Source organism: Strigops habroptila, chromosome 11, assembly GCF_004027225.2.
Source record: "Strigops habroptila isolate Jane chromosome 11, bStrHab1.2.pri, whole genome shotgun sequence".
NCBI classification, from domain to species: Eukaryota; Metazoa; Chordata; class Aves; order Psittaciformes; family Psittacidae; genus Strigops; species Strigops habroptila.
The window spans coordinates 25,509,867-25,534,947 of NC_046360.1; the positions used below are offsets into that span (position 1 = coordinate 25,509,867).

The window sequence follows — 25,081 nt, forward strand, 5'->3', positions numbered from 1 at the left end:
CAGAATATTAGAATCTACCCCATTTACCTTCAAAGGCAAACAAATTTTCTCTCAATCCATATACAAATCAGCCAAAATTGGCAATGCTTTTAAGGACATCCTAACTTGCTGGAGTTCAGCAAGTTCTGAGATCATTATGTACAGCAGTAATTCTGGATTTGGAGTTGCTAACTTTGACATTTTGTAAAGAATATGCTGGTTATTTTTTCCCCCCATTTGATATATTTTCTGTTTGTGAACCAAGGCAAACAGATAACCAAAGCATTCATTCTGTGCTATGGGAGCATTCATTAGCGCAAAATGTTTTAACTTAAATTAGTCCCCAAAGAGTTAACAGTGTAATAAATGGAAGACACTATAAACTGAAGCAGTACAGTAACCTTTGTTTCAAACCTAATTCACAAGCAGTGCCAGCAAACTAAAACAGAACCGCTCTGTTTCAGACTTGATGTAACTGGCTAAATTTCCATCCTCCTATACTTTAAAGGTTATTAGTTTTTAGTCAACTTTATAAGGGTAAGTCAACATTTGTCATGGCAGGCAGCCCAATATTATTATTTTTATTAGTCTGCTACTAGTTAAATTGGCCTAAGATTAAACAGTTCTAATAAATGACCCCAAAACTTGGAGTTCAATAGAAAAAGAAACCAACCCAAACACATTCGAGCTCTGTTCCACAGGATGTTATCAGTATTTAACCTTCAGTAGGATTAAAAAAAACCCCAACAAAACAAACAAAAAAGGTCAAATATAGAAAAAACAACCTATGTTACAAAAGAGTCTCTTAATACAGCAAACACTTCACCTAAAAATAAATTAAGCCAGGCATCTCAGGCCTTTTGCATCTTCAGAGAGCAGCAATTCTAAAACTAGACCAACATTCCCAATTGTTATTGGCACCAATAGAGACCACTTAAAACAGCACAGAATTTGTCTTTGCTTCATAGTATCACAGAAATATTCTAGGGAAATTCTAGAACATTCACTCTTCTAGAGCTGAGGCTGATGGTCAAGAAAAAAAAAGCAGGTGACTCTAAAGCAGCGCTAAGTTCAGTGTAGCACAAAGGTTAAATGGATCGGCCACAGAAATCCACCAGTAAACTGCCAGCACTGCAAGAAGAATTTAGTAAGTGATTTAAGTAAATTAATGCATAAAGACAACTTGATCATCCAATAAACTGCATGTATCAGTGATATAACTTTTAAATCCATAAGGTTCTATCCATCACCTGAGCTCTCTGATGGGAGCAGGAGGAGGTTTGTTATTGCTCCTCTGCAAGCCTCCAAAGAACCAGCAAGCAAATAAAGGAAAATCCAGAGACATTCTGTTTTAATCACAGTGTTACAAAGACGACCTGAAACAATACTTGTGGTACAGTGAAAAGCCACATGGAGAAGTGGTGAAGTATTCTCAGTCAAAAAAAAATCAGCTCAAGTCTGCAACATGCTATCACATCATGTGTTCATCAGAGTAGCTCCTTGCAGCACAAATAGGCTGCCCTCATCAGTCACCACCCTCAAGACCTCCGATTTCATTTGCCGTATGTAAGACAGAACCATCGAAGTGTCAGCAGCATAAGGACAAGTTGCATCCAGCTGATCATTCATGTCTGCAATATCCAGAAATCAATGTATTTACCAGGAGTTAGGAAATGAAGGCAAATTAACAGAAAAACCTCACACTGAGGTGAATTAGCACAAACAACAGAAACTCTGAAAAACCCAGACAGCTAATGTAGAGTTGATTAAATTCTGCATTTCCTCTCATTAGAAGCTGCTTGTACAGGCTACCTAAGAAAGACCTTTTCCATTCTGGAACAAACTGGCTATGAAGCTGACCTGCCAATTAAGAAGCAGACATCATACGGTGAGTTACTGAATGGAAAAATAAAGGCAAGCTGTTTGTTTCAAATTGCCATTAAACAGAACACATCAGCAATTCCATATGGGGGTTTGACATGTTTCCACATTTAGCTCACTGCAGCTACACTGCAGATGAACCTACCTGAAATACATCAAAACTGCAATTTGCTAATATTTCATTAAAAATTAAATACATACATTTATGAAGATCAAAATAAAATTCATGACTTGCATTTTATCTCATAATTTTTTGGTCCCTCTCCCTCTGGCTCCATGCCTGGTTCTCATGTTAATGATGTGCCATGGCCTCGAGACCTGTGGATTACCCTTCAGGTTAGCCTTCCTCCACTCCCCATGCTGAATTAAGCACAGTCCTGAGCTGAAGCAGCCTACACCTCCTGTACACATCAACACAGCAAGGATATCAGGAGACAACAAAAGACAGATTGCAAACAGCCCTGATTCCTAGATTTCTGAAGCGCTAGAGAAGTAAGCAGACATACAATCTACCAGAGATGCAAAGGAATTCTGTGCCACTGCTGTAGCTTTTAAAGCCTCAACCAGGGACTGTATTAGATCCTGCACAGCAGAACAGAACATTCTTACTCTGAGGGATTCACATCTTCCTTCCCATGACTTCACCTTCAGACCTTTAAACCTCAACCTGTGATTGTGCGTGCTCTTTCTTATCCACTGCCCATCCACTGGCTGTGCTTCACTTTGTTTCCTTTAGAGGGGGTGAGAAGGGAGTTGCTTTCATCAGTGAAAAAGAAAATGGTATTTATCATTGGGAAAGATGTGGGGCTTTTTATCTCTTAAAGCAAACAAATTTCAAGTTTCACTGTCTCTATCTTTGGATTATGTAAAAGCTGGAAAGAGCCCAACACCTGTGTACCATTTACACCCAGAACTGCAACACAGTATTTGATGCAGGGTGTGTATTTAGAAAGGCAACTGTACTTTGACTAGAGATACGCTAGCCTTTTCTCAGCATCCAGACTTGTACTGTTCACATACACTTTGGACATTTCATTTGTCACAGTTTTGTGACTGTGCTCCTTCTGTGGAGTTTATGCTAAGGAAGCTGGTGTGGCTGCAAGAAAGAACTGTAAATAGAAAACCTTTGTTCTCTTTTTTTTTTTGCCACTAACTTGTTCCTCAAAAACATCCCTAGTTTTCCACAGCTGCTCTGCTGGCTCCAAGTGAAGCCCAATACAGAAGAATTAATCTCCTGCCAATAAACTTCAGCTTGTTACCCAGAGACCTCCAGGAAATTTGGGAAAATTTCAAGAGTCCAGTATTTGCTCAAGATCTTTGCTGAATTTCATCCCATGTAAGTACTATTGATCTTCCAGACTATATTTTGCATTTGTTAAAATCAAACACTAAACCATTATTGTTTAATAAAGTCATAGGAAATAGTTTCCAATCATGAGTTCTGATTTAAAACCAAAACACAACATTTATATGGCAGAAAATCTGTTCTATTCCACACAGAGACATTTATGCACAAGTTATTAAATAAATCAACCCACTTCACATGTTAACAATTAAAATGAAACCAAGGTTTTCAAAGCCCGAAATTCATAACCCCTACAGAGCAAGCTGGCCTTCCGGTGTAGTAACACTAAATTGTGGTAGAAGGCGCCCAGTAGCTTTTATTTAGCCTTGTAAACACCAAAGGGTGGAAGAACCCCTTAACATTAGAGCCTGAGAAGAAATGTGGATTTCCCACCCCATACATACAGATCACGAAGAAACAGGCTACATACACCTATCCTTGTAACACCTTTCCCACAGAGTAGTCTTTTATTTCTGCTTTCTTAACCAAATTTCTGCAGTGGCAGGTGGTCTTCTCATACCCTCCTAAGGCAAACAGACTGCTTAAAAGTTTATTTTTCAGAATGCTGCAAGTCCCTCATACTCTCAGAGAACAGCCTGAAAGCACAGGGTGCCTTTTCTTAGTTGCATGAAACACAAACTGGAAGATTATAAATCCAGAACAACTGTTTGCACATTGTAATTTTGATGGATCACATCTGTTATTAGATACTTCCTCATGCTCTAGGCTTTCATTGAGACGACTTCTTTGAAATTTGACTATAACCAAGCTGCCCTTGCGAAGTGTGAGAGCACAACAATCCAACTCTTCAGATCTGACAATTCTATTCATTCACAAAAAAACATTCATTCAGTAAAGGCTAAAAACATATTTCTTTAATACTGTAGTTAGCAAAATGAGCATCCCAGGAGAAGAGTACAGAAACCCTCGGGGTGTTACTTTCCAAAAAAACACAGTTGAAAAAAATTCCCCTTTCGTCAACTGCAGTAATTATATCCCTTTCTGCAAAAGTGCAGCATCTTCTTATTAGCTCTTAGCTAAAGCATCATGGTTAAATAGGGTCACTTAGATCATCTTACTTTAAATGCATTCAACTGCTGGAAGTAATTAATTTTTGATGCAGTTGTATTAAATGCACCCAATTCAGTAAGTTCTCTTCAAGTTACTCAGCAAACAAGACCAATGAAGCTGCTATATATTTAAGTGATAAAAACTTCCAGAGAGAAATTCTATCCTTCTTCCAGCACAGCCAGACAGAATCCTTCAGGTCACTATTTTCTTTCCAAACCACACACAAAACAAATTAACCTGAAGTATCAAATATTTAAGTCTTTCAGAAACATTTGTTCCTGAAACATTCCACCATGTATGAGAATTTTGCAAGTGAATATGTTGAGTTTGGGTTAATGAATGCAAGTTTTAATGTCACCAAAAAGGATTTCCTACTTTTTAAGAAACAGAGAAGTCAACCTGCTGATATAGGGCAGAGTTTTCAGTTAACTGTATTACCGAATTAATTTCTTGGTTTATTTCTAATGAGGAAAAGACCGATAACACTTTAAAACACCGTTTTACAGATTCCCTCTTGGTTTCTGCGTCAGTTTAACAGTTTGTAAGCAACAGTTAGCCCTGGATTAAAATACATATAAATACCTCAAACTAAAGATCTAAACTAGGTATTTCTCAATTAGCTACTTAAAAGATTAATTTGCATTCCTTAAACTGATAGAAGACAAAACTCTCGATTCTTTGTTCCTTGCTCAGTATCTAGAGAAGGCAGCAAAGGATGCCTCAGCAGACCAGGTATCTACACACAGAAGCCTATTTTCAAAGCACGTTACTTTTCCCCAAAGCAATGCAGATCACACTATAAAGAAAAATAAAGCTGGCACCGCGTCCGCAGTAAATTAAAGTACCTCCGTCTCTTTAGCTGGGCTGGTCACCGGCTGCACTTCCAGGGCACAGTTTGCCCTCTTGACGGAGAGGTAAAAGGGATAGTCCTTGGCCACCATCGTGGCTGCCGGAGGCGCGGTTTCGGGGGTCACCGCTGCTTCTGTCCGAGCACAGGACCCAAGACGAAGCCGAGCCGCCGCTCACGGCACCCGCCACCGCCGAGCTGTGCGCGCCCCGCACCGCGGCACACCGCGGCACCTCCTGCAGGCGGGCGGGGCGGGCGCGGGGCGGGGCCGCGGCGCCAGCGGGAGGAGCGCCTGCGGTGCCCGCAGGATGCTGCGGCCGGGCCCCCTCACGGCCCGCCGGAAACCGGAGGCCTTTTCCCGGAGTCACTGCAACCCGGTCACGGCTGGGCTGCTCGGCCTCCGGCAACCAACAGCCCCAGGTGGCACAGCGGTCATGGCCCAAGCACAGGATGGCACCGGCACCTCCACTCCGCGTGCAAGGCTCCTGCCCATGGGAGAAGGAATGCTGCATCACGTTGTGCTGCCACAACATACAGCATTGCTTACTGCCTTTTCTTTTTTCTTCCCCCACATTGTTGCTTTTTCCTGTCTGGCAAGCAGGAGTTTTGTTTCTTGTGTTTCTAAAGTTCCACTTTTGTTGCTATTGTTTAGCCAAGGAGCTCCCCTGCCCGCACCCCTCATTGTAACAAGCTGAGAAAGTGGAAAATACCTTTGCCTCTCCTGTCTCATAGGGCATTTCAGTGTCTGTGCAGCCAGGCAAATTGTTTGATGTCTACCTTAAGACAAAGGTAGTGAAAATTTCCTGAAAAGATACAGGAAGTGTTAGGGCCCTGTCTGCAGTACAGGATTGATCTGACATAAAGAGCATATGGGAGACAAGGAAAAGGAAACTAAGAAGAAAGCTGGACACAGAGAGGAGGGAAGGATATTTTCAGCCAAAGGGAAACAGCACAACCAAGAATAACTTCACAAAGCTTGAAAAAATTAACTGGTTTTATAAAGGCAGAGTGTAGGATGGATGTTGCTTTACAAGCATTTCTTTTTCTAAAGGTTGTTAATCAGATAATGATGTCTTTAGAATAAGCTTAGTCAAATGGCAGGCAGTCTGATTTGGACACTTTCCTTGGACTTCACCAATACGCCAAACACATGAAGTATCTCACACTTACCCTCCTAGGCCTTTTCCAGAGTAACCACAGTACAGCCAGAGATGCTATCTGCTATCCTGCTGCCTGTGATGTAGACCTATTTTGTACTAGTCTGCTCATAAAACAAAAACCCCACTAGTTTTCCCAACACCGCAGTTCCTGGAAAATTGCTAGAACAAAGTTAAAAGCCCTTCTAGATGTTCAATTATTCTAGAAGAAAACATGACCTTTTAACATTTTGCGTATTACAGGTAGTACCACTTCATCAGAGGCGGATGGGGAGAATCATTAAGCAGACAGGAAATTTCAAAAAGAGAAAAATCAGAGCAGGTTTGACAAAATATCTACAAACCATGGGTGACAGAGAAAGCAAATAGGGAATGATATTTCACTGCATTCAACTAGAGGGGAAAAAACACAGTGCATCAGACTAAACCAGATGGTGACAGATTCAGAGCAAAGAAAAAGGAGCTAATTCTTCACATTACGTACAATTTCTTTGTTATATACAGCAGAACCACTCATCACAAGACACTGCTATGAAAGCTTCTCAAACACAAGTTCTTGGCTACTGGGACAGTGTTCTGGGGAAGTATCATGACAGGCTATTTTTGTTTTGTACTCTTCCCTAAGTATCTACTGCTGACCACCACTGGAGATTTGGTATTAGGTTAGGCCAACCTTTGCTGCAGCCCCCTTCCTCTCCATGTTTCAAAAAATATGAAAAGAACGTAGCATTTTATTTGAAGATTACCTGCTTTACCTGAGGACTTCTGAAGCTACAAACAATTATTTCATTCACATGAACATGCATTCATTTTTGCAAGTCTTCCTCAGTGTGACATTCAAAGGACATACCTCCGAGTACAACCTGTAAAGTTGGGTGGTTTCTTCTCACATTTCAAGCACATCAAAACATCAATACACACAGGTTGTATAGAATGGTCAAGAATCTCCTGAGAAATCTGCAGCTGCTCTTTAACCATTTAGGCCCAAGAAGCCTTGGTTTCAAATACCATCTGTGTATGTTTATGAATGTTTATGCTAAGACCATTTTAAAACTCAGCTTCACTTAAATCAGTTAGACAAAATGCCTTCAGGGCTTGTCCTCAAAGCATTCTAATCCTGTAACATGCTTCACAGCATAAAGAGCACTTCACACAGGACAGGAGTGTACCAGTTTGCAGATTGAAATAATGAACTTTGGTTTATACACATAAAAAAATATGCCAAGATTCTGTCATTTCTCCATTAATCAGGCCAGTGCACTTCAGCTTGACCAAGCATTCCTGAGAAACAAGAGGAAAATCTGTCTTAATATTCTTAAAAGTAGGCAGGACCTTCATATCAGTAAGTTTCAAAGCATGTTGCACCTACAAGATACACTTCAATGAATGTCTAAACCAGGATTCATTAGACTCTTTGGATGTTTGTTTATTTCACCAGAAGAATGTAAATATGGTTTTAGAACTAAAGTTTGGACGCAAAGTTCATGATGAATAGCACCTAACTTTGTAAGTATATTATCTGATGGAATAACACAATGGTACAATTGCAAACAATTATCTCTTCCAGAGAATTGAATGTGTAGAATGCTATGTGCATTCCGAATCAAAACTAGGTCAGTTAAGTCATGGCACTGAGACCCTTCTGTATTGTGTATCAAGAACAACACTTGGAGCCCATTCGGAAAGATCTTAAAAACTTAGTCAGAAGTGATGTACATTTACATTTCATTTCCACATTAATTTAGATTGCTATAGTCACTGTAGTGTATGTGTGTGTGCACACCTGCCCAAGCAGAACCAAGTGTCAGTTCATCAACTCATGGCTGAACGACTCTCTAGTCAACTCCAGTTACACAGTTGGAGAAATAAAGGTTTCAGTGATACCAAAAAGAAACCTTGTAAGACTGGAGCCAGTGAGACCACTCACTCAAAAAATTGGAGTAAAAATCTACACTGGCAATACAAAACATAGATCTGAATTGCTAGCTACCAAGCTACTTTCAAAAAATAAACTAATATATAAGAAAAACCAATGCTAGTAACTAGATTGCACAGCAGACCAGGGCATCAGTTTTCCCATTTCTGGAACAGATTTTTTGTGGGTTTGTTTTGGTTTTGTGGTTGGGTTTTTTTGTGCCAAAGGTGCAATTTAGTCTGATAGTTTCTTATCTGTCAGGGAGAAGTAAGTAACTATTTGTTAACTCTGGAAAGTACTGCTCAAGAAAGGTTCCTACCACTGTTGACCTGGGTTTGGACTGAGGTTCACTGACAGAGTTGGTCTGTGGATGTCTTGTTCACACCTAGTTAGTTTCCTCACACATTCAAAACCTAATACTGAAGCAATTATTGCAAAAGCCTCTGTCTGCATGGCAAAGTCCTTTGAAATATTTAGGTTTTGAACCTTAAAATAACTTCATATGTGGCTAGAATTCCTTTTCATCTTATGCTAATCACTGAGATTCATATAGCTTTGATCAGTCATTTTAAAATTAAAAGGCAGTTGATTAAAGATTTCTCAAAGGATCCAAAATACAACAGCAAAAGAATATAAAACAACAACAAAAAACCCTGATTCCTTTTAAAGGACAGTTAAGAAGCCATTATGCTAAGCAGTCACAAAAGCGACCGAAACATTTAATCTAAATGTTTAAGTAAGAAAAAGCCCGATGGAGTGAAGAATCTTCAACCATCAAAGTCATGGACTTTAAGGACTTCAGTGGAACTGAAAATCATTAATTAAAGCTGAACTCTGCTAAGAAAGAAAACCCACAAATAGATTGTTCAAAGATTTGAGATGGTGTTTTTGTTGTTATGTTTACAAAATGACATGCTTACAACAAAATACATGTTTTAACATGATCTTCACCAACATGATTTAACTGCCTTTGGGGCAAAAAAGCAGAATCTGTGATTAAACAGAAATATTTTGAGAAGTCTACACCCAGATCTCAATTACCTCCTTCTTCCTGATATGCTAATGCGAGTGCTTTCCCTATTAAAAGTCAAAATCTGTTTTCCCAAGCTGTTAAATAATAAAATCACATAAATAAAATTATTTTTTAGTAAAATATTGTTATGCCAAGAAATTAAAGACTCCAAACGTCTGTCTGCCTGCCTCTGCTCTCCTTCCCTCGCCCAATGTAAAACAGACCTTGGCTTGGTTTTGGTCTGTGTTTGACTATGATACCTAAGAAGCCACTTCGCCTTAGTTGCAACAATTCAGTCTAATTATCTGTTTTCTTAATTACAACTAACAAAGCAAAAAGAAAAACAGTAACTGTATTTCTCCTGTGGTTTGTATTTATGGGAGCTTTTCTTTTTCATCTGTCCATTCTGATGACTTAGAAATATACACTTATGCACATATATTTCACCAAGAAAGTATCTATGCCTATGTTTCTATGTATATATGTATGTATGTATGTATGTATGACAAGTTTCCAGTAATAAGAATTTAAGAAAAGGTGTAATGCTTAAAAAAACATCCAAACAACCAACAAAACTATGCTATCACTGTCATCTTCAGATATGCTATATTCCCAGCTGATTTTAAGAAAATTACATTAAGAACAATGAACAGACCATTTCCTTTGTTTTCAAAACAGATGAATTGCTGTAAGAATATCAAGTTATCCAGTAGCCTCCAGGTCACGTTGAGTAGCTCTGCTGTCCAGCTAAGTTACTTCAGGTTTATGGAATAGTCTGCACTTCATGGAGAAGTGCATATATATATATATATATATATATGCGCGCATTTGCACCCATCCTATGTATTTGGTTTCACAAAACAAAAATAAACGAAAGAGGGAAAGAGGGAAAGAGGGAAAGAGGGAAAGAGGGAAAGAGGGAAAGAGGGAAAGAGGGAAAGAGGGAAAGAGGGAAAGAGGGAAAGAGGGAAAGAGGGAAAGAGGGAAAGAGGGAAAGAGGGAAAGAGGGAAAGAGGAACCAGCAGAAGCCACTGCCCAGAAGAGGTACAATTTCACTAAGAATATTCAAAGCTATTACCCTACTATTCCTACCATCCTGAAATAGCCAGTGGGAGTTAACCAAGCTAATGCTACACATACGTAGACAATTCTGCACTTACTGAGTATTTCTGAAGCCTTTGCTCAACACAGAATCACAGAATGGTTTGGGTTGGAAGGGACCTTAAAGATCACCTAGTTGCAACCCCCCTGCCATGGGCAGGGACACCACACCCCAATATCTCTTCAGAGTAATCCTTAGGAGGCTTTCCTTTCAGAAAACAAAACAAAAAATAACCAAACACCCAAACCACACGCAAACAACCAAAAGAAAACTTCTGAAGTGGCCATTTCGACCAAACATTATAAATTTGTATCTATCTGCTTAGCAGTTGGAGTGCAGAAACACTGACAGTGACAAGGGAGTAGCTAGAAAGCATATAAACTGCTAGATAAAGGGTATTTTTCAGGCAGTTACACAGCTGTTCAAAACCCTGCAATTTCTTCATTGCAAATATGGGTCATACACATGGTAATAAGAGTTGCAATTTACTAGGTAATAAATATTAGGAAAAGGCCACTTGATTAAACACACTGGTGCTGAGAAATTCCAATAAAAATATGATTACAGAGTGATTACTGTTAAAAATGTGCTCTCAGAAACCACAGCTGTAATTTTTCCAGGTAGAGTCCTAATCCTGGAAAATCAGTGCAGAACAAACAGAGACATCTCTGGGGAACATCTGACATTACAAAACTGAACCCCAAGTTTCTATTCTGTCTAGATTCTTCATTTGAAGATTACCTTTCATATGACCCTTATTTGTGCAGCTTATGGAGTAGCGAGAGAAGGAGGAAGTTATGTTTCCTCACTGTTATCATGGACTGTGCTTTGGGATTTGCAGCCAAAATGCCCAGAACTATTGCCTTAATTTTTGTCAAATACAATAAATAGCAGGAGTCTCCACTGTCTTCCACTGTGAATGATGGCTATTTCAAAATACCACCTTTATACTGTATTATATTCGTGCTGCCCTGAGGGGGAGACATGATTTTCATACAAATAATCATGCATGTTTTATTTTATAAACACACCCCCAGCTTGTAAAGCAGTCTGCAGGCTTTCAAAGGAAGACACACATACATTTTTTCTTCACATAAACATAGCCTGTGGAACAATTCTGCACCAGGAGACAAACAGATGAAACAACCTGCCAAGTTGTTTTGTTTTGGTTGGTTTGTTTGCATTTTGCTAAATTCATGTAACTTTTGATAACTACAGGAAGTACTGTGCAGTTAAAGGATGCCCTCTAACAATTGCAGAAGCACTCCCTTCATAAGCTTCCATTAGGAAAACAATAATAACCCTTTCTAAAGCTGCCCCTCATTCATATATAAATACTGTTACGGTGACCAGTCCGTACCTCAAAACTAAGGATGGACCTTCTAGAAAAATGAGGATGGATTCACACTTCTCCACCCCGCTACCACTCCCAGCAGTGCAAACTGATTACACACCACTGTGGTCCCTGGCGAGGGAATGCACAGGGCGTGGTGAGGCTGAATGAAATGACCCTTCACGGGATATGCTTGTAACAAAAGAAGTTGGTTGAGTTGTCTGAGTGTTCTCCCCTGGAGATGCAAAAGCACCTCCAAAAGATGGAGAGCAAAAAGGAGGAGGTGGGAAGGACTGTACCGAGTTATTGAGGGGGGTTTTAAACAGCCTGTCGAGTTCTGAAGAGGGTGAAATAATGACCCAAAGTGTAGTGTCCTTTCCTGAAATTTTACATTGAAAGAGGTATTCGAGGGACAGGAAGTTACTGGGACTGCTTGTATGATGCTTCAATGAGATTAAATGCAATTAAAATACTTTTGTTTAAGTTACAGGCAGTTTGGAAGCAGGAATTTCTCTCCAGAGCACTCCTGCTGACTGGAGAATTGAGTAACGAATTTCTTTGTAAGAAATCATTGTCTCTAATGCAAAGGAGAAAAGCACCAGAACTCACTGAACAGTGGAAAAGCACACGGGTGCAAGTAAGGACAGGACAGAGGAAAGGCTAATTTTTCTCCTCCTAATAGCTATAAACTGTTAGCTCAGCTTTAGTTGTTTCATGAAGTCATATCCGAAGAATACTGTCAGGATTTCAGTATTTTGGATGAAAGTTTTGGCTCAGAAGCTTTATTTATTTATTTACAAAAACAGACCCACCTATTAATTTCCATAACAACCATGCACTGTTAGTCATTATCTAGTCATTTTTGCCAATTTGAATATCTTGAAATTAAAGAGAACATCTGCACTTCTTGAATAAATATTTAGAACACAGACCTTGAGACTGATTTCATGTTCTCCTGAGCATGATGTACCCTTTTCTAGGCCATAGCCAAGGAGATGGCAGCAGTGTTTCTAAACCCAAAGTTAAGCAACTTAGAATTCTTTGATACAGATTACAAGCTATCCATGCTAAAGAGTGATAATCAAGCAAAACAGTGATACTATTAAGTGCTTTACAAACAGCAAGAACAGTCTAATATCTCAACTACAGTAGAGCAATCTTGAAAGCCTGCTTTTGCACTACAATACTCAGAGACAACCCAGTGCAGAAACCCTCCACCATTTAGTCCTGACTAGAGTTATACAGATCACACAAAATGCCTACAGTCACAGCGATGTCCATATTGCAATATTCCACTATTGTGATCCATTAATCCTTTTAGGTATGCTGTTCAATTCCCATGTGCTATGACGTATTGTACAAAAAATCAGACGAATGAACACAAATTAAATCATTTTTCTTACCCACATCCTCTCCCCATGAGGAGGGAGGAAAACCACGGTATAACTTCAAAAAGAAGTGTCCTTGCAAAAACTGATAATGCATCAACAAATGATAGAACTAACCTACTCCCAGTACCAACTGTCCTGGAGACATACGACCTTAAAGATGATGTGGCATTAAGCAACAATGTGACTGATCTTTAAGAGACAGTTGAAATGGGACATATCTCCAATCAGACACCAACAACTCACACTAGGACAGAACTTCTTTGTTTATACCCTTTGATCAGGAATCAGGGACTCATGAATCCATTTCCAGGAATGTTTGGCTTCAGGTTACAACAGTGTTTTAAAGTTACAAAGTAAGTATCTTCACAAGTGTAAATAGAATGAAGTAATCCCATATGATACAGAAGTTACTGTAACAAGTTTTAATTGAAACATAAAAATATAAATAAGAAACAGTTTCCAGAATAGTTCTTTCTTGGGTCAATAATTCTAACTATCATTTCTGAAGGCTGTCTCCTGTCTGGTCAAGTTGTTAACTAGAAACTGCTATCTGGCAAAAAGATCAAATACAACTTACTTTTACATGATCTCCACTATCAAATCTGCAACCATAATCCACCTTAAGTGTTCCATTTCCCAACGACTATGAATTTTGGACAGGTTCTGAACAATCATAGTTAACTTGGTTCCCACAATAGCAGAGATAGTTCATAATTGAAAATGGAAAATAAAGTCTAAGAAAGTAATTCCACCCACCACTGATAGAATACTGGTTATTGTTTTAAAAGCTAAGAAACACATCAAAATTGCATCAGAACAGAATTTTTGCATCCATCAATCTTGAAAACATTGCAGTTGACCAAACACAAAAGCAAGGTTATATATTTTGGCAAATATTCTGATTTTACTATATAATTGGGTTGCTCTTAAATTATATGGATGTTAACTATTGGATCTTCAAATCCCTGCAAAAATATGAGCATACTGTCCTCTTAAGACCCCACTAAATAGTAAAGTGTTAACATAAGAGACTTTAGAACAACATGAGGAGACTTAAATATGAACCCATAGCCATAGACCTATATTGTTCTTATGATGCACGTTAAACAGAAAACAGAGCAAACAAAATAATGAGGCTGTATACTTTTAATACCAGGCATTGGTTTCAGAGTCTGAGATGATTAACAGCTTTCAAGTTTGTTCTGATCATTATGTGACTTTTGGGGAGGGTTCTTCTGAAAATATTGGGCTGTATAGGGGTGGAAAAAGCATACAGATTTTTGTTAATCAACTTAAGAATAAAGGCTACTAGACCAGACAGGAACAGGAGTGAACCACTTCAATGGCAGAATGATTTGTGGGATTGGGATAAATAATTTATCTACCCTTTCAAAAGCCTTTGTAGTTTGTTTGATGCAAAATAGAAGTCGTTAGAGCAATGCAAAGAGCAACACAGCATGATCAAAGTGATCACCTAGGAAAATGGCTTTTGTAGTAACATTTGGCTATATACATGAAGGCAAAAATGGTTTTAACATCAGAAAAAAAAGGTTGTTGCAATAATCAAAATGCAATGTAGTAAGGTCCTGAAGGAGAATTTTACTGCACAGGGGAGTGGGGTGGAATAAAAAACAAAGAAACCAAAACCAAACTTGCAGCCATCCAGAACTGCTAAGGTAGGCTGGAGCAAAGATATTCTGTCACATATAGAAGCTGAAAAAGGAAAAGGGAAGTAAAAAGTGCAACAGGGATAAACTCCACGTTTTTCCAGGCTGCAGGATACAGGGCCTTCATTTTGATTTCCAGTAACAATTATTCATTAGAAGCATGATGCATTCCAGTGCTTGTATGCTTACCTTATTCCAGATATGATACTAAAATAACAAACAGAAAAGCATAATCAAAGTACCAAACCATTAGCACATTGTCTGGTACAGGTGTTCTCAGTGTGCTCTGCAAGCTCTCCCTGAATTCACTACTCCATTGCTCCCTAAAACCAAACAGGACAGGGGAAGAGAGCATAGACTGGCTATTCAAGACGACCTAAGGGAGTTGCAACAATAATCCACAAAGAAAAAAGCTAAGTGTTGAAGTCCTAGGAAAGGTCCAGCCATTGATTGCACTGACGAATCAAAATTGAAAGGCTGAAAGAACAGCTTCATAAAAGCATAGCTGTATAATAAAGATCGGAATGCACTTCATATCTGGAATAGAAAAACAGGTGTGTTATTACATACTGTGCTCTGGAATTTGGTGGATTTGTTGTTTGTACAAACATTTAGAGACTACCTGCTTCTGTTCATAATTGCTTCCTCTAAATCTGGTGTTTGTATTAAAATAAAGGATATTATCCTCCCAAAATGATTGCAGTTTTACCACAATAAGAATCTCTCTATTTTGTTAGTTCAGGAAGTTACATTTATTTTAGTACGTGCTATCTAACAGCAGATGTGCATTAGAATGTGTCGTTGCAGGATATATTAACCACATCACATGAATAAGCCAAACAGCTGAAATAAGAAGCTACAAAGACCTTTTTGAACATGAGCAGTCTCCCTGATCTCTATGAAACTAAATCACCTGTCTGATATTACTCGCACATATGGGAAAGATACAATAACCAGGCAATAGATCTTATGTTAAGGCACAGTCTGATGCCTTGCAGCAGTACACTTGTTTCACAACTGCTACCTACCCTACTAGCCCTTTTTTTTTCCAAGTTATACATTTACATCTATCTATATATGTAGATGTATCTACAGTATATCTACAATAAAATTATGATTTAGATATTTCCCCAAGTTACAAAAGCTCACAGGGTGGAAGGGAAGTGGGTTTGCAGTGTTTGGGTTATTTCATCATTGCCTGCCCTCACATTCTTTCTCAACATCTACAACATTTGAGCCGTAAAATCCTCTAATCAGCTTCTGATCTAACATTTCCGTCAGAGCTGCAAGATCCCCGCACCCTTTTTAAGATGCAATGCAGTCAAAAAAATCACCTTGGCAGATTTTTATGTTAGTAACCAGACTATGAGAAGGCAGTTTTGAGTGAGATACTGCTAATTCTCCCAAATAATGGTAACAGAGAGAAACCCAATTAATAAATTACTACAAAGAGACATGTGTCTTGGAAAAGGAGAAAACAGAAAAAGGGAACTCTTTAACCCTGATGAATCCATCCTGATTCCATCTCTGGTGTTTAGAGACAAGCAGCTTTCATTAGGACTTCACATCCAAGTTGATAGGAAAATGGCACCAAACACCATGCTGAAAAATTACATCAGAAATACTGTACAATGCTTCTCATCCTCTGTCTAACTGAACAGCACAAATCCAGTTTTGCCTTCTGACCATGGTATACCCATGAACAGGTATCTCTACATTTTGCTAGCAAGTGGGCTTAAGAGTTACACATTCTTTGCAAATAAAAGCTAAGCAGATTTTACTGGTAATCCCCAAACTATGGGGATGGGGGACAACAATATGAAGCCAATGCTGTGCTTACTGACACCTCAGGCTTGTAATCAGGATTTTTTTTCCTAAATCTTGTATGGCCACAGGAAGCATTAAGGTGCTGTCAGGGACAGTGCTGTCTGCCATCCCTGATCACAGCACCGCTGGTTTAGACCTCTTTCCTCTAGTAATTCATAACAGCCATGCTTGCGAGGTGCCCAACACCAGCAAAACAAGTGAACAGTTCACATGGCACAGAAAATGAAACCCAGGAATGAAACTCAATATCCCCCCCAGTACTCACCAATGAATAAAAGGCAAGGACACTAAAGAAACACTCCTAAGAGATAACATAGTTGCTTACAGTTTTTGAGATTCTGATAGTTTTGTTAAATATTATTCCTTGTGTGAATAAATTCCAGTATCTAAGACCACAGTTGCTTTTCTACTCTATTCAGTTCTTATAGGATGAGAATCAGGTCTTGTTTGTGAAACTCGGTGGAAGTTTTTAATGGTCCTTTTCAGGAAGCAAGCATCTGTTTTTTAATCCTGTTCCTTCCTAAACTTGCTAAAGTTGGCCCCAAAAATGTATCAGGAAATAACTGGAGGATGAGGGGGATGGGGAAAGAAACTTTAAAGACACCTTGTCTTAATTAAATCTACAAGTGTTACTTCTTCCTGTTCCACTGAGTCACGTATAGCTCTACATATCACACCTGACTGGGGGAGGGGATGTGTAAGCATCACCAATAGGTTCCTCTCTCAGCTGCCTTCTGTAATTGGCAGCCTGGAATTAATTAACAAAGTGAATCAGCATGTACTTGAATGCAGCACACAATTACAACACGGCAAGCAGTACAGAAAAGCACTGCTGCTTTCTTTTATACTTTTTTTACTGCTACAAAATGTAGAAAGGTAAAACAGGAAAGCCAAATGCAAATGAACAGATGACAGTGCCTCTAGCAGTTGTTTTTACCATTTGGGTCTCCCAGTCTGCTGCTAAGCTCTTACCTGAGCAAACAGGTACAGTAAGAATAGTTGTCCTACCTAATAAACAACAGTCTTTGCCTTTTATAGTCTTTTTGGTCTTAGAATTATTTTAAATAATCTGTCAAAAGCCGTATGATTCATGGGGCTGTTACAAACAGTCTCAGCTGGAACCTCTCAGTACACAGAATCAACATTTCAACTGCTAATTCAGCTGGAAAGCCAGGGTCAGGAATGCCATCAGCTCCGTGTACTCACTGACTCATGACAAGAATGTCATTTCTGTAACCTTTCTTCTCTATGAACTCTTAGCACTCAGCACAAGCCACCTTCCCAGAGATGAGGCCAGATATTTAATTGCTGTGTTTTAAAGAACAATCCTTGGAGTGGTATAGACTAAAATAATACCCAGTTATTTTGGGAGCATTTAATTTATTTTTGTTAAGTAACAGCAATCTTGGAAGAATATTTCTAGCATCCTGAAAAAGTCTCAATGTAAGTGTGTGCCCGTCCGACACCATCCCTACTCCCACCCCCCTTTATTTTTTTTAGCCTCAATAAATGTTAGAGAATCTCTGCTGTATGTTTTGGATTTTTCTCTTGAATGAAGCTTCCCTTCTTAAGTTCTGAGCAAACAGCCATAGAAAAAGAATTTTCCTCTTCAAAACACCCTACAAGTCTCTTATACTACTGCTAGAAAAGCGTGCCTTCTACTTCAGGAAGGAGAATGCCAAACCGAGTGAAAAATGATGCAAGAGAGAGTCCAGGATGGAATTCATATCTGAAATTTTAGAATTTGGGAATTCTGTATCTTCTGTTCCAGATGTTTGAGTGGTTTTTTTTCTTCCTAAAAGCTTCAGTATAAGATTTACCTTAGCAGCAGCTTAGTGAGATGTCCATCATGAACAGGATCCTAATGGCTCCTGTGCTCCTTAACTGGCCTGGGAGCCCTTGGCTAAACTTCTAAATAGATCGCATACTTAAATAAAAGCCCATGAGCAAAGTTTGCTTTCTTGTATCTTGTCTGTAACCATTCTTTCTTCTCCTCAGTCAATTTTTGGTAACAAAGAGCACTTAGTTAAGCAACTCAGGATTCAGAGAGATTCTTTGTGAGATACAACTAAAAAATGCTTCTTCAATAAAAGCACAGGGTTGGGTTTTGCTGATAATGAAACTCTTACAGAGTATCTGCAAAGCAGCAGATAATTCCTTCATGAACAATGCACGTAAAAAAAAATTAGCAGATATTACTTCTGTAAATTCATTGCTACATCGCAGAAATAGCTACCAGAACCTAGGAGTGCCAGTGGCTGCTGCTTGCAGCAGAACTGCACTGATTTGGAGCTTCGCAGACTTGTCGTTGATTCAGTTTTGCTGTATAGACACAGACCACTTCAAGTAGTTAATAATAATTCTATTAGAGCCATTCAAGTATTTTTCAGGTGATGCCACTCCAAAAATCACAAGTGCAATCTTGGCTGGCTCAACCTTTCCATGCTGGGAAATGCCAGTAACCTGAGAACAATAAATGGTTCCTTCTTTAGCTGATATAATCCCCGAGGATAAGACCTACTTTTTCCATAGAGAAGCTTCCACAAGGAAGAGCTATAACAGTTTAGCTCTTCTGACAGTCCTTTAACAGAAAAAAGATGAATATTGCCATTAATGATTTCTTCCCACTTCCATTTCCTATTCCTTTACCCAATAGGAAATTTTAACTCACTTTTTTTGGAGTTACTTTTAAGAAGCTGGAAGTTACACAAGCTATAATAAAATATGGCATAGCTTCATTCTCTGTGTAGCAGTACCTATATACCGCAGGAATGGTTTTACAAAGGCTCTATCAATCCTTCTGCTCTCACTTATTTTGCATTTTGGAATGACTTCACACATTGGATTAAGAGGAAAAACCTAAATGCTGCTGAATGCACCAATTCTTCGCTTCTTAAACTAAGGTCACTAAAAGGAAACTAGAGGATGAGAGGTTTGCCAGTAAATCCATCCAGCACTTGTATATTTAAAACTTTGTGGCCTGTTTAATGTTAAGAGCTGCTTTTTAAGATGTTCTCAGCCATATCTCTCATTTGTAGAGGTTTTTTAGCCTACTTAAAACCACAAAGAGGAAGTTATTTTTAAAGAGCACTAAAAGTGACTAATGTGAGCAAATACATCTAGCAAGAGATACATCATTGCTTACTAATGGATGAAAAATCACTGATATGCTGACACTATTTATCTTTTCTGCTAGTGTCAATAGAGACCACTAAAAAACAGATGACGACTGCACAAATCGCAGTATAGCTATACTACTGCTACAGAAGAAATTATTCTGGAAACAAGGTATCTCATTTAATGGAAGGGAACATTCATTCTTCCTATGCCCAGACACAGGCGGTGGAAAAAAAAGTATAACAGAAACGTCTCCCTCCAGGAAGCCATAGGGGAAATTATTTTTCCAGAGGGATACCATCTTCACTTCCTCTGGAGTTAGGCAAAAACTGCCAGTTATGCACCTAATCCCATTCCTGACCAGATGCAGGTGGTATCCTATTATACTGGTCTTTCTCAAATGAGAATTTGATGCAGGTACTGGCTAGATAACATTCTGGCAGACTGAGGTGGGGATTCAGTTCACAGTTCTCTCAGCCATGCTGTAATGGCTCTTCTTTTTCTTTTTATCTTTTATTATTTTTGATTTTGTTCTTTTTCTATGTAACAGAACACCACTGTATTGACTTCATGCAGCAAACTGATTTTAACAGATTTGTACTGATGTACTTCCTGGCATTGCTGCTTTCATTTGCTTCTTCATTTCCTCTTTCTTCTTCATCATGTCTTTCATTTGTTTCTTTCACAGCTATGCATCCTACATCAAAAGACTATCTCAACCACAGCAGGTCCTGAAAGCCTTCCACAAGCAAAGCAAGCTCAATTCCAATCACCTAATGTCCTGGACACATAACAGAATAGTAGTTTCAATTTTAATAGCATTATGTGTAGCCCTTTAAATTTGATGAATCAGTTTTCTTACTATCACTAAGGAAAAATAAGCTCATCAGCATTTTATAACCAATGAAAACAAGCCACAGAATGGGTGATACACAAAGTTCGTATGAGAAATGGTGCCATAACCACAACTAGTCTCACAACCCAGATAGGCACAGACCCAGCCTCCACATCACTTTGTTGGCCATTTCCACGTCGACATGGGCAGCAAGCTCATTATCCATAAACTGTTAGAAATCTCATAAAGATTTCATGTGAGCAGAAAAGGGCACAAAAAGCTGCTTATCCTGGCAAGAGGTTCCACTCTAAAAGCAAAAATGCCTTCAAACATCAGAACACACAAGCTGCTTGAATTCAGAGCAAATTTCACACAGCGCACAGGAAGTCACTGTGCTATTCTGAGACGTAATGGTACAAAAGAAAAAAGTCACCCAAAGGATCACAATTAACATGTGTCGATGTAAGCAAGAAATAAAAGATGATGGAAACAACCAATCTCCCAGAAATAACACAGTGCCTACAATAAATAACATCGGGTATGTAACATATATTCCAATACAACAATGCTCAGACAACTCAGCTTTATGCCTCAGAATCAACTTATTCAGCTTAAGAAGCAACAATGGAGCTTTCATAAAAGAGGTAACAAAAACTTCATCCAACTGCTCTGTACTACCTATATTTTCAGAACCTCATCAGTTAAATAGTAAACAGTTCAGTTCAGACTCTCAAAGAATGCTTCTGCTCTCATGATAAACTGCATCACACAGCTTGCCCCTTCCAAAGCCCCATCCTGTTCACATCCCATCCTAAACACATCACTGACCACCTTTTAGACCCAACAATAGATAAACATTAGACAAAAATATCTGATTTAGATGCCGACAGGTGTGGTACAAAGATATCTGTAAGTAAGTTTGTATTTTCACACAATCAGGGTCTCTATTTTTTGGCTAAAATCAAAGGTTTCTGTTAGAAATTCCATCAACTTCACAGGAAGAAGAAAATTACTGCCAGCATCCCCCTCTCCAGCAAAGGGCTGTATTTGTGTTGTTAGTTATTGCATTTCTGCATGAGCCATTAGTTTCATTTACTTTCAAAGCTCTTCAAAAGGGCCAAATAATACAGAGCCAGTTTTCACATTTCAATGAAGAACTAGCTTGTAAGCAAAAAGAAAGAAAAGCAAAACCATAGAATTAGAACTTTAGGCTTAAACAGGTAAATTGTAATTCCAGGAACACTAGGGATACTCTTTGTAATCACCAGGGCATCTACAGAGCTTACAGTTACACCAGTAGGAACACATTCTTGGTTTATCTAACAGGAATTCTTAAAAGCTTTAATAATCAGATACTTACCCACATAAAAAAAACAACCATTACAAATTAACTCGACTTTTCAGCAACCACCTTAATGCTTAATTCTACTTTATCAAGCTGATAAGTCACGCTGTATTATGCTACCACAACAGGTTCACACCCAACATATATTAACATCAAGTTTGTTCCAAATGTATAAGGATGACAAATTTACTTTTCTTGACAAACATTATAAACAACATTTCCAAACACTTATTTACTGGGGGCTTTTCCCCCTTCTCGCTGCTTTTCACACCATAGTGCAAGAAAGAGAGTGCAGCTGCATAACGAGTGAGTCAGAAGCTGTAAGCAGATGTCCTTGAGTTGTCCAGATTCCACAGCTACAGGAACAAAGGAATGGTAAAAGAAATAGCAAAAAAAACCCAAACATCCCCAAGAGATAAGGGGACCTAAGAGCTACCAAATGAATCAGGAAATCACTGCTATACAGAGAGAATCATCACCACACCACTGGAAGGTGCCCTCAGAGAAACCTAGTGAAACGTCTATGAAAAATCATGTTACACTTCTCTTTTAACTTCAATGGTCACCTGCTTATGTGTTCCTACTCTGTTCTGCACTGAAGTGACCTTGGTTAACACCCTGCACTGGCATACACCCTCCCAGTTGTAGTCCTCAGCAATGGCAGTGCACAACGTGCCTCCAGAAATTTCTGCATTTTGTTCACAAAGCAGCTTAGGAAAACAAACAAGAATAATGATTTGTATTTTGCAGATAAGAATCTGATCAAGAGAGAGGTCGGATGGTTCACTGAAGGTTACACAGAAAACTTCAGGCTCATGCTGGAATAAATACAAGCTAAACATGTAATCTCAAATATCTGTGCAAAACTATTTTGTCAACTTACTCTTACCAGAAATCTAAAAATTTGTACAGTAATACTAGTATGGCAAAATACTGACAAGATATGTAGTTAGGAAGGACTATCTATGTTTTTCCTATTGTGAAGTTCTTGTTCAAGAAGTTATTTGATAATTATTTTCATGCTAATATGCAGCCAGTTCAAAAAAACCCCACACCAACCCAGTATAAGAGGTTTCTTCAGAAGACACAGGCAGATATAATCTAGTATTTAATGAGAATGAGGCCAACATACTGATAAAATTACTTTAACTTCCCATTTGCTGAAACAAATAGTTCCTCCTCTGATTCACCTAACTAAAAAAAAATCCACTATTGCTGCATTTTACTACTTTAAAACTATTATCTTTAACCCTTGTAAAGCAAAAGGCATTATCTGAAATAATTTTGCTTATCACTAGGCTCTGGCTACAATGAAAAGTGTAATAGAGGACCGGTGTCCACGTCTGTTCAGTGGATTTTATAGTCTTAAATTGATCTGATGTATGGTATGAAGCAGTGTCTGAAACTGGTTTGTGACTAGGAAAGTCTTTTTAACAGACGCAGAGAAGCTCTAGGCTGCATTTGCCTGCAGAAGCAGCAGAGGCTTCTAAATAACTTGCAGAAGTATCTGTAATGAGTAACTTCATTATCATTTAATTCAACCACCAAGAGAAATGGATGGCAGAAGTGCCCTCATGAGGCCTGTCCTAACCCTATGATGTTACAGAGGCATTCCGGTGTATTTATGTACAAACTTAATTTCCTGTTACAGTTGGTCACTTCTAGAGGCATAGCCAAAATGTAGTCGACATTACAGAAATTTATGGACTTTAAAATATACAGCCATGCTAATTCAATGAAATCCTGGCTTGACTTCCATTTGAGACTTCAGTAAGCACTGGACTATGTCAAGCACTCCCAGCAGTTACCTGGAGATGAATGGAACATCCTTTCCCTCTTCAACGGAGTAATTACAAGTAGACTGTTTCAATCAAAAGTAGAACATAACTTGGAAGAACTCAATTCTGACTAAAGGGCACACACAGCACATCGCTTACACGGAGCCTTCATTTTATTTCCCCCAAATTCTGTCTGCATGCTTCATATTATAGATTCAATATAAAATCAAGTTACCAATGATGATTTATAAAATTTAATTTTAGAAAATGTATTGGATTATAGAATATTTATCACTATAGAACTAATATCAGTTTTTATTTTGACCTCCGAAGAAACCAAACATAATAACTCTTGGCTCTAGATTCAATTTCATTACGAAAATGTAACTACATCTCCTCTGTGACTCTTTATCAAGCCAATCACCACACGCATTTTTTAATGGATATCCAACTTCATAGCTGTCAATAACATCTGGCTAATTTCTGCTCACAAATGCTCCTGACATTGCCATGTTGAAAATAAGCATACGTCAAGTCTCATTCTGTAACCCAAAAGTAATTTAAACTGAATCCAAACTTCAATTCCCTTTTTCCATTATGGAAGAATATCATAAAGAAAACCAGCATCATTCAAGAAAATAATATTCTATTTATCAAACTGCTACACTGCAAAGAGATATGAACAGTGAGTGGAAAATACCACACCGCTAACCACCATCTGCCTAAAAAGTCACTGTCCTAAAGACAGCACAGGATAGAAAAGATATTAAAGGACATTAATCAAAAACTCACTTCTAGTATACCACACACAAAACAACTGCGGTAGCTTAAGGAGTGCTGGACTGCAGTTTATGTAGATGTGGCCAAGAGAGCTTAGAAGTACTTACTACAAGCAGTATAATATGCTGCTTCAGAGCTTAGTACAAGTCGCAGATTTTACATATACCTTCTATATAAACTCCATTTAAATAACATCTGAAAGCCTCTCTGCCCTCTCCTCATTTTGCCTGTGAATACTTTACCTATGTTAAACTTTCTGCTGATACAGCAGCAGCTTCAGTAATTCTGCAGAACACAATGCTTATTGTGGTCACACTTTTACTTTCCTAAAAATAATAATGTTTTTCCATTTAGTTGATAATATTTTAAATGCTGGCATAAATAGATATTAAGTATATAAATATCTATTTATATATAAAGTATATAAATAAATACTTTAAATATTACTTATTAATGTAAACTATTCCTTTTCTATAAAATATGAAATTAGAGACCCATGGGCAATATTGTTTTCCTAAGGCTTTGTTAGCTTGCCAAAGACAAGATGACTGTAGCCTGCCTCCTTAAATTGCATCTTCCTTCTCTGATCCCCATTTTCCAGTCATTTTTCAGTTACAGATCCCCCTTGAGTAACAGGTACTCTTTACTCAGGTACTCTTTCTTTTTTGTCTGTAAGCAGAACTTGTTTTATATGAAACA

General features: G+C 38.4%; 1 protein-coding gene across 4 annotated transcripts in view; it reads right to left on the minus strand.

Moving 5' to 3' along the window:
* ARHGEF3 (Rho guanine nucleotide exchange factor 3) overlaps positions 1 to 25,081 on the minus strand; it is a 120,360-nt gene that overhangs the window by 24,006 nt on the left and 71,273 nt on the right. Inside the window, exon 1 of one of the 4 annotated variants that reach the window (XM_030500561.1) lies at positions 5,122 to 5,354. The exons of the other annotated variants lie outside the window; for them this stretch is intronic. Coding sequence (XP_030356421.1) covers positions 5,122 to 5,217 — 96 coding nt within the window. The 5' untranslated portion in view covers positions 5,218 to 5,354. Of the gene's footprint in view, positions 1 to 5,121; positions 5,355 to 25,081 lie in introns of those variants that run through there. 4 annotated transcript variants of the gene reach the window in all.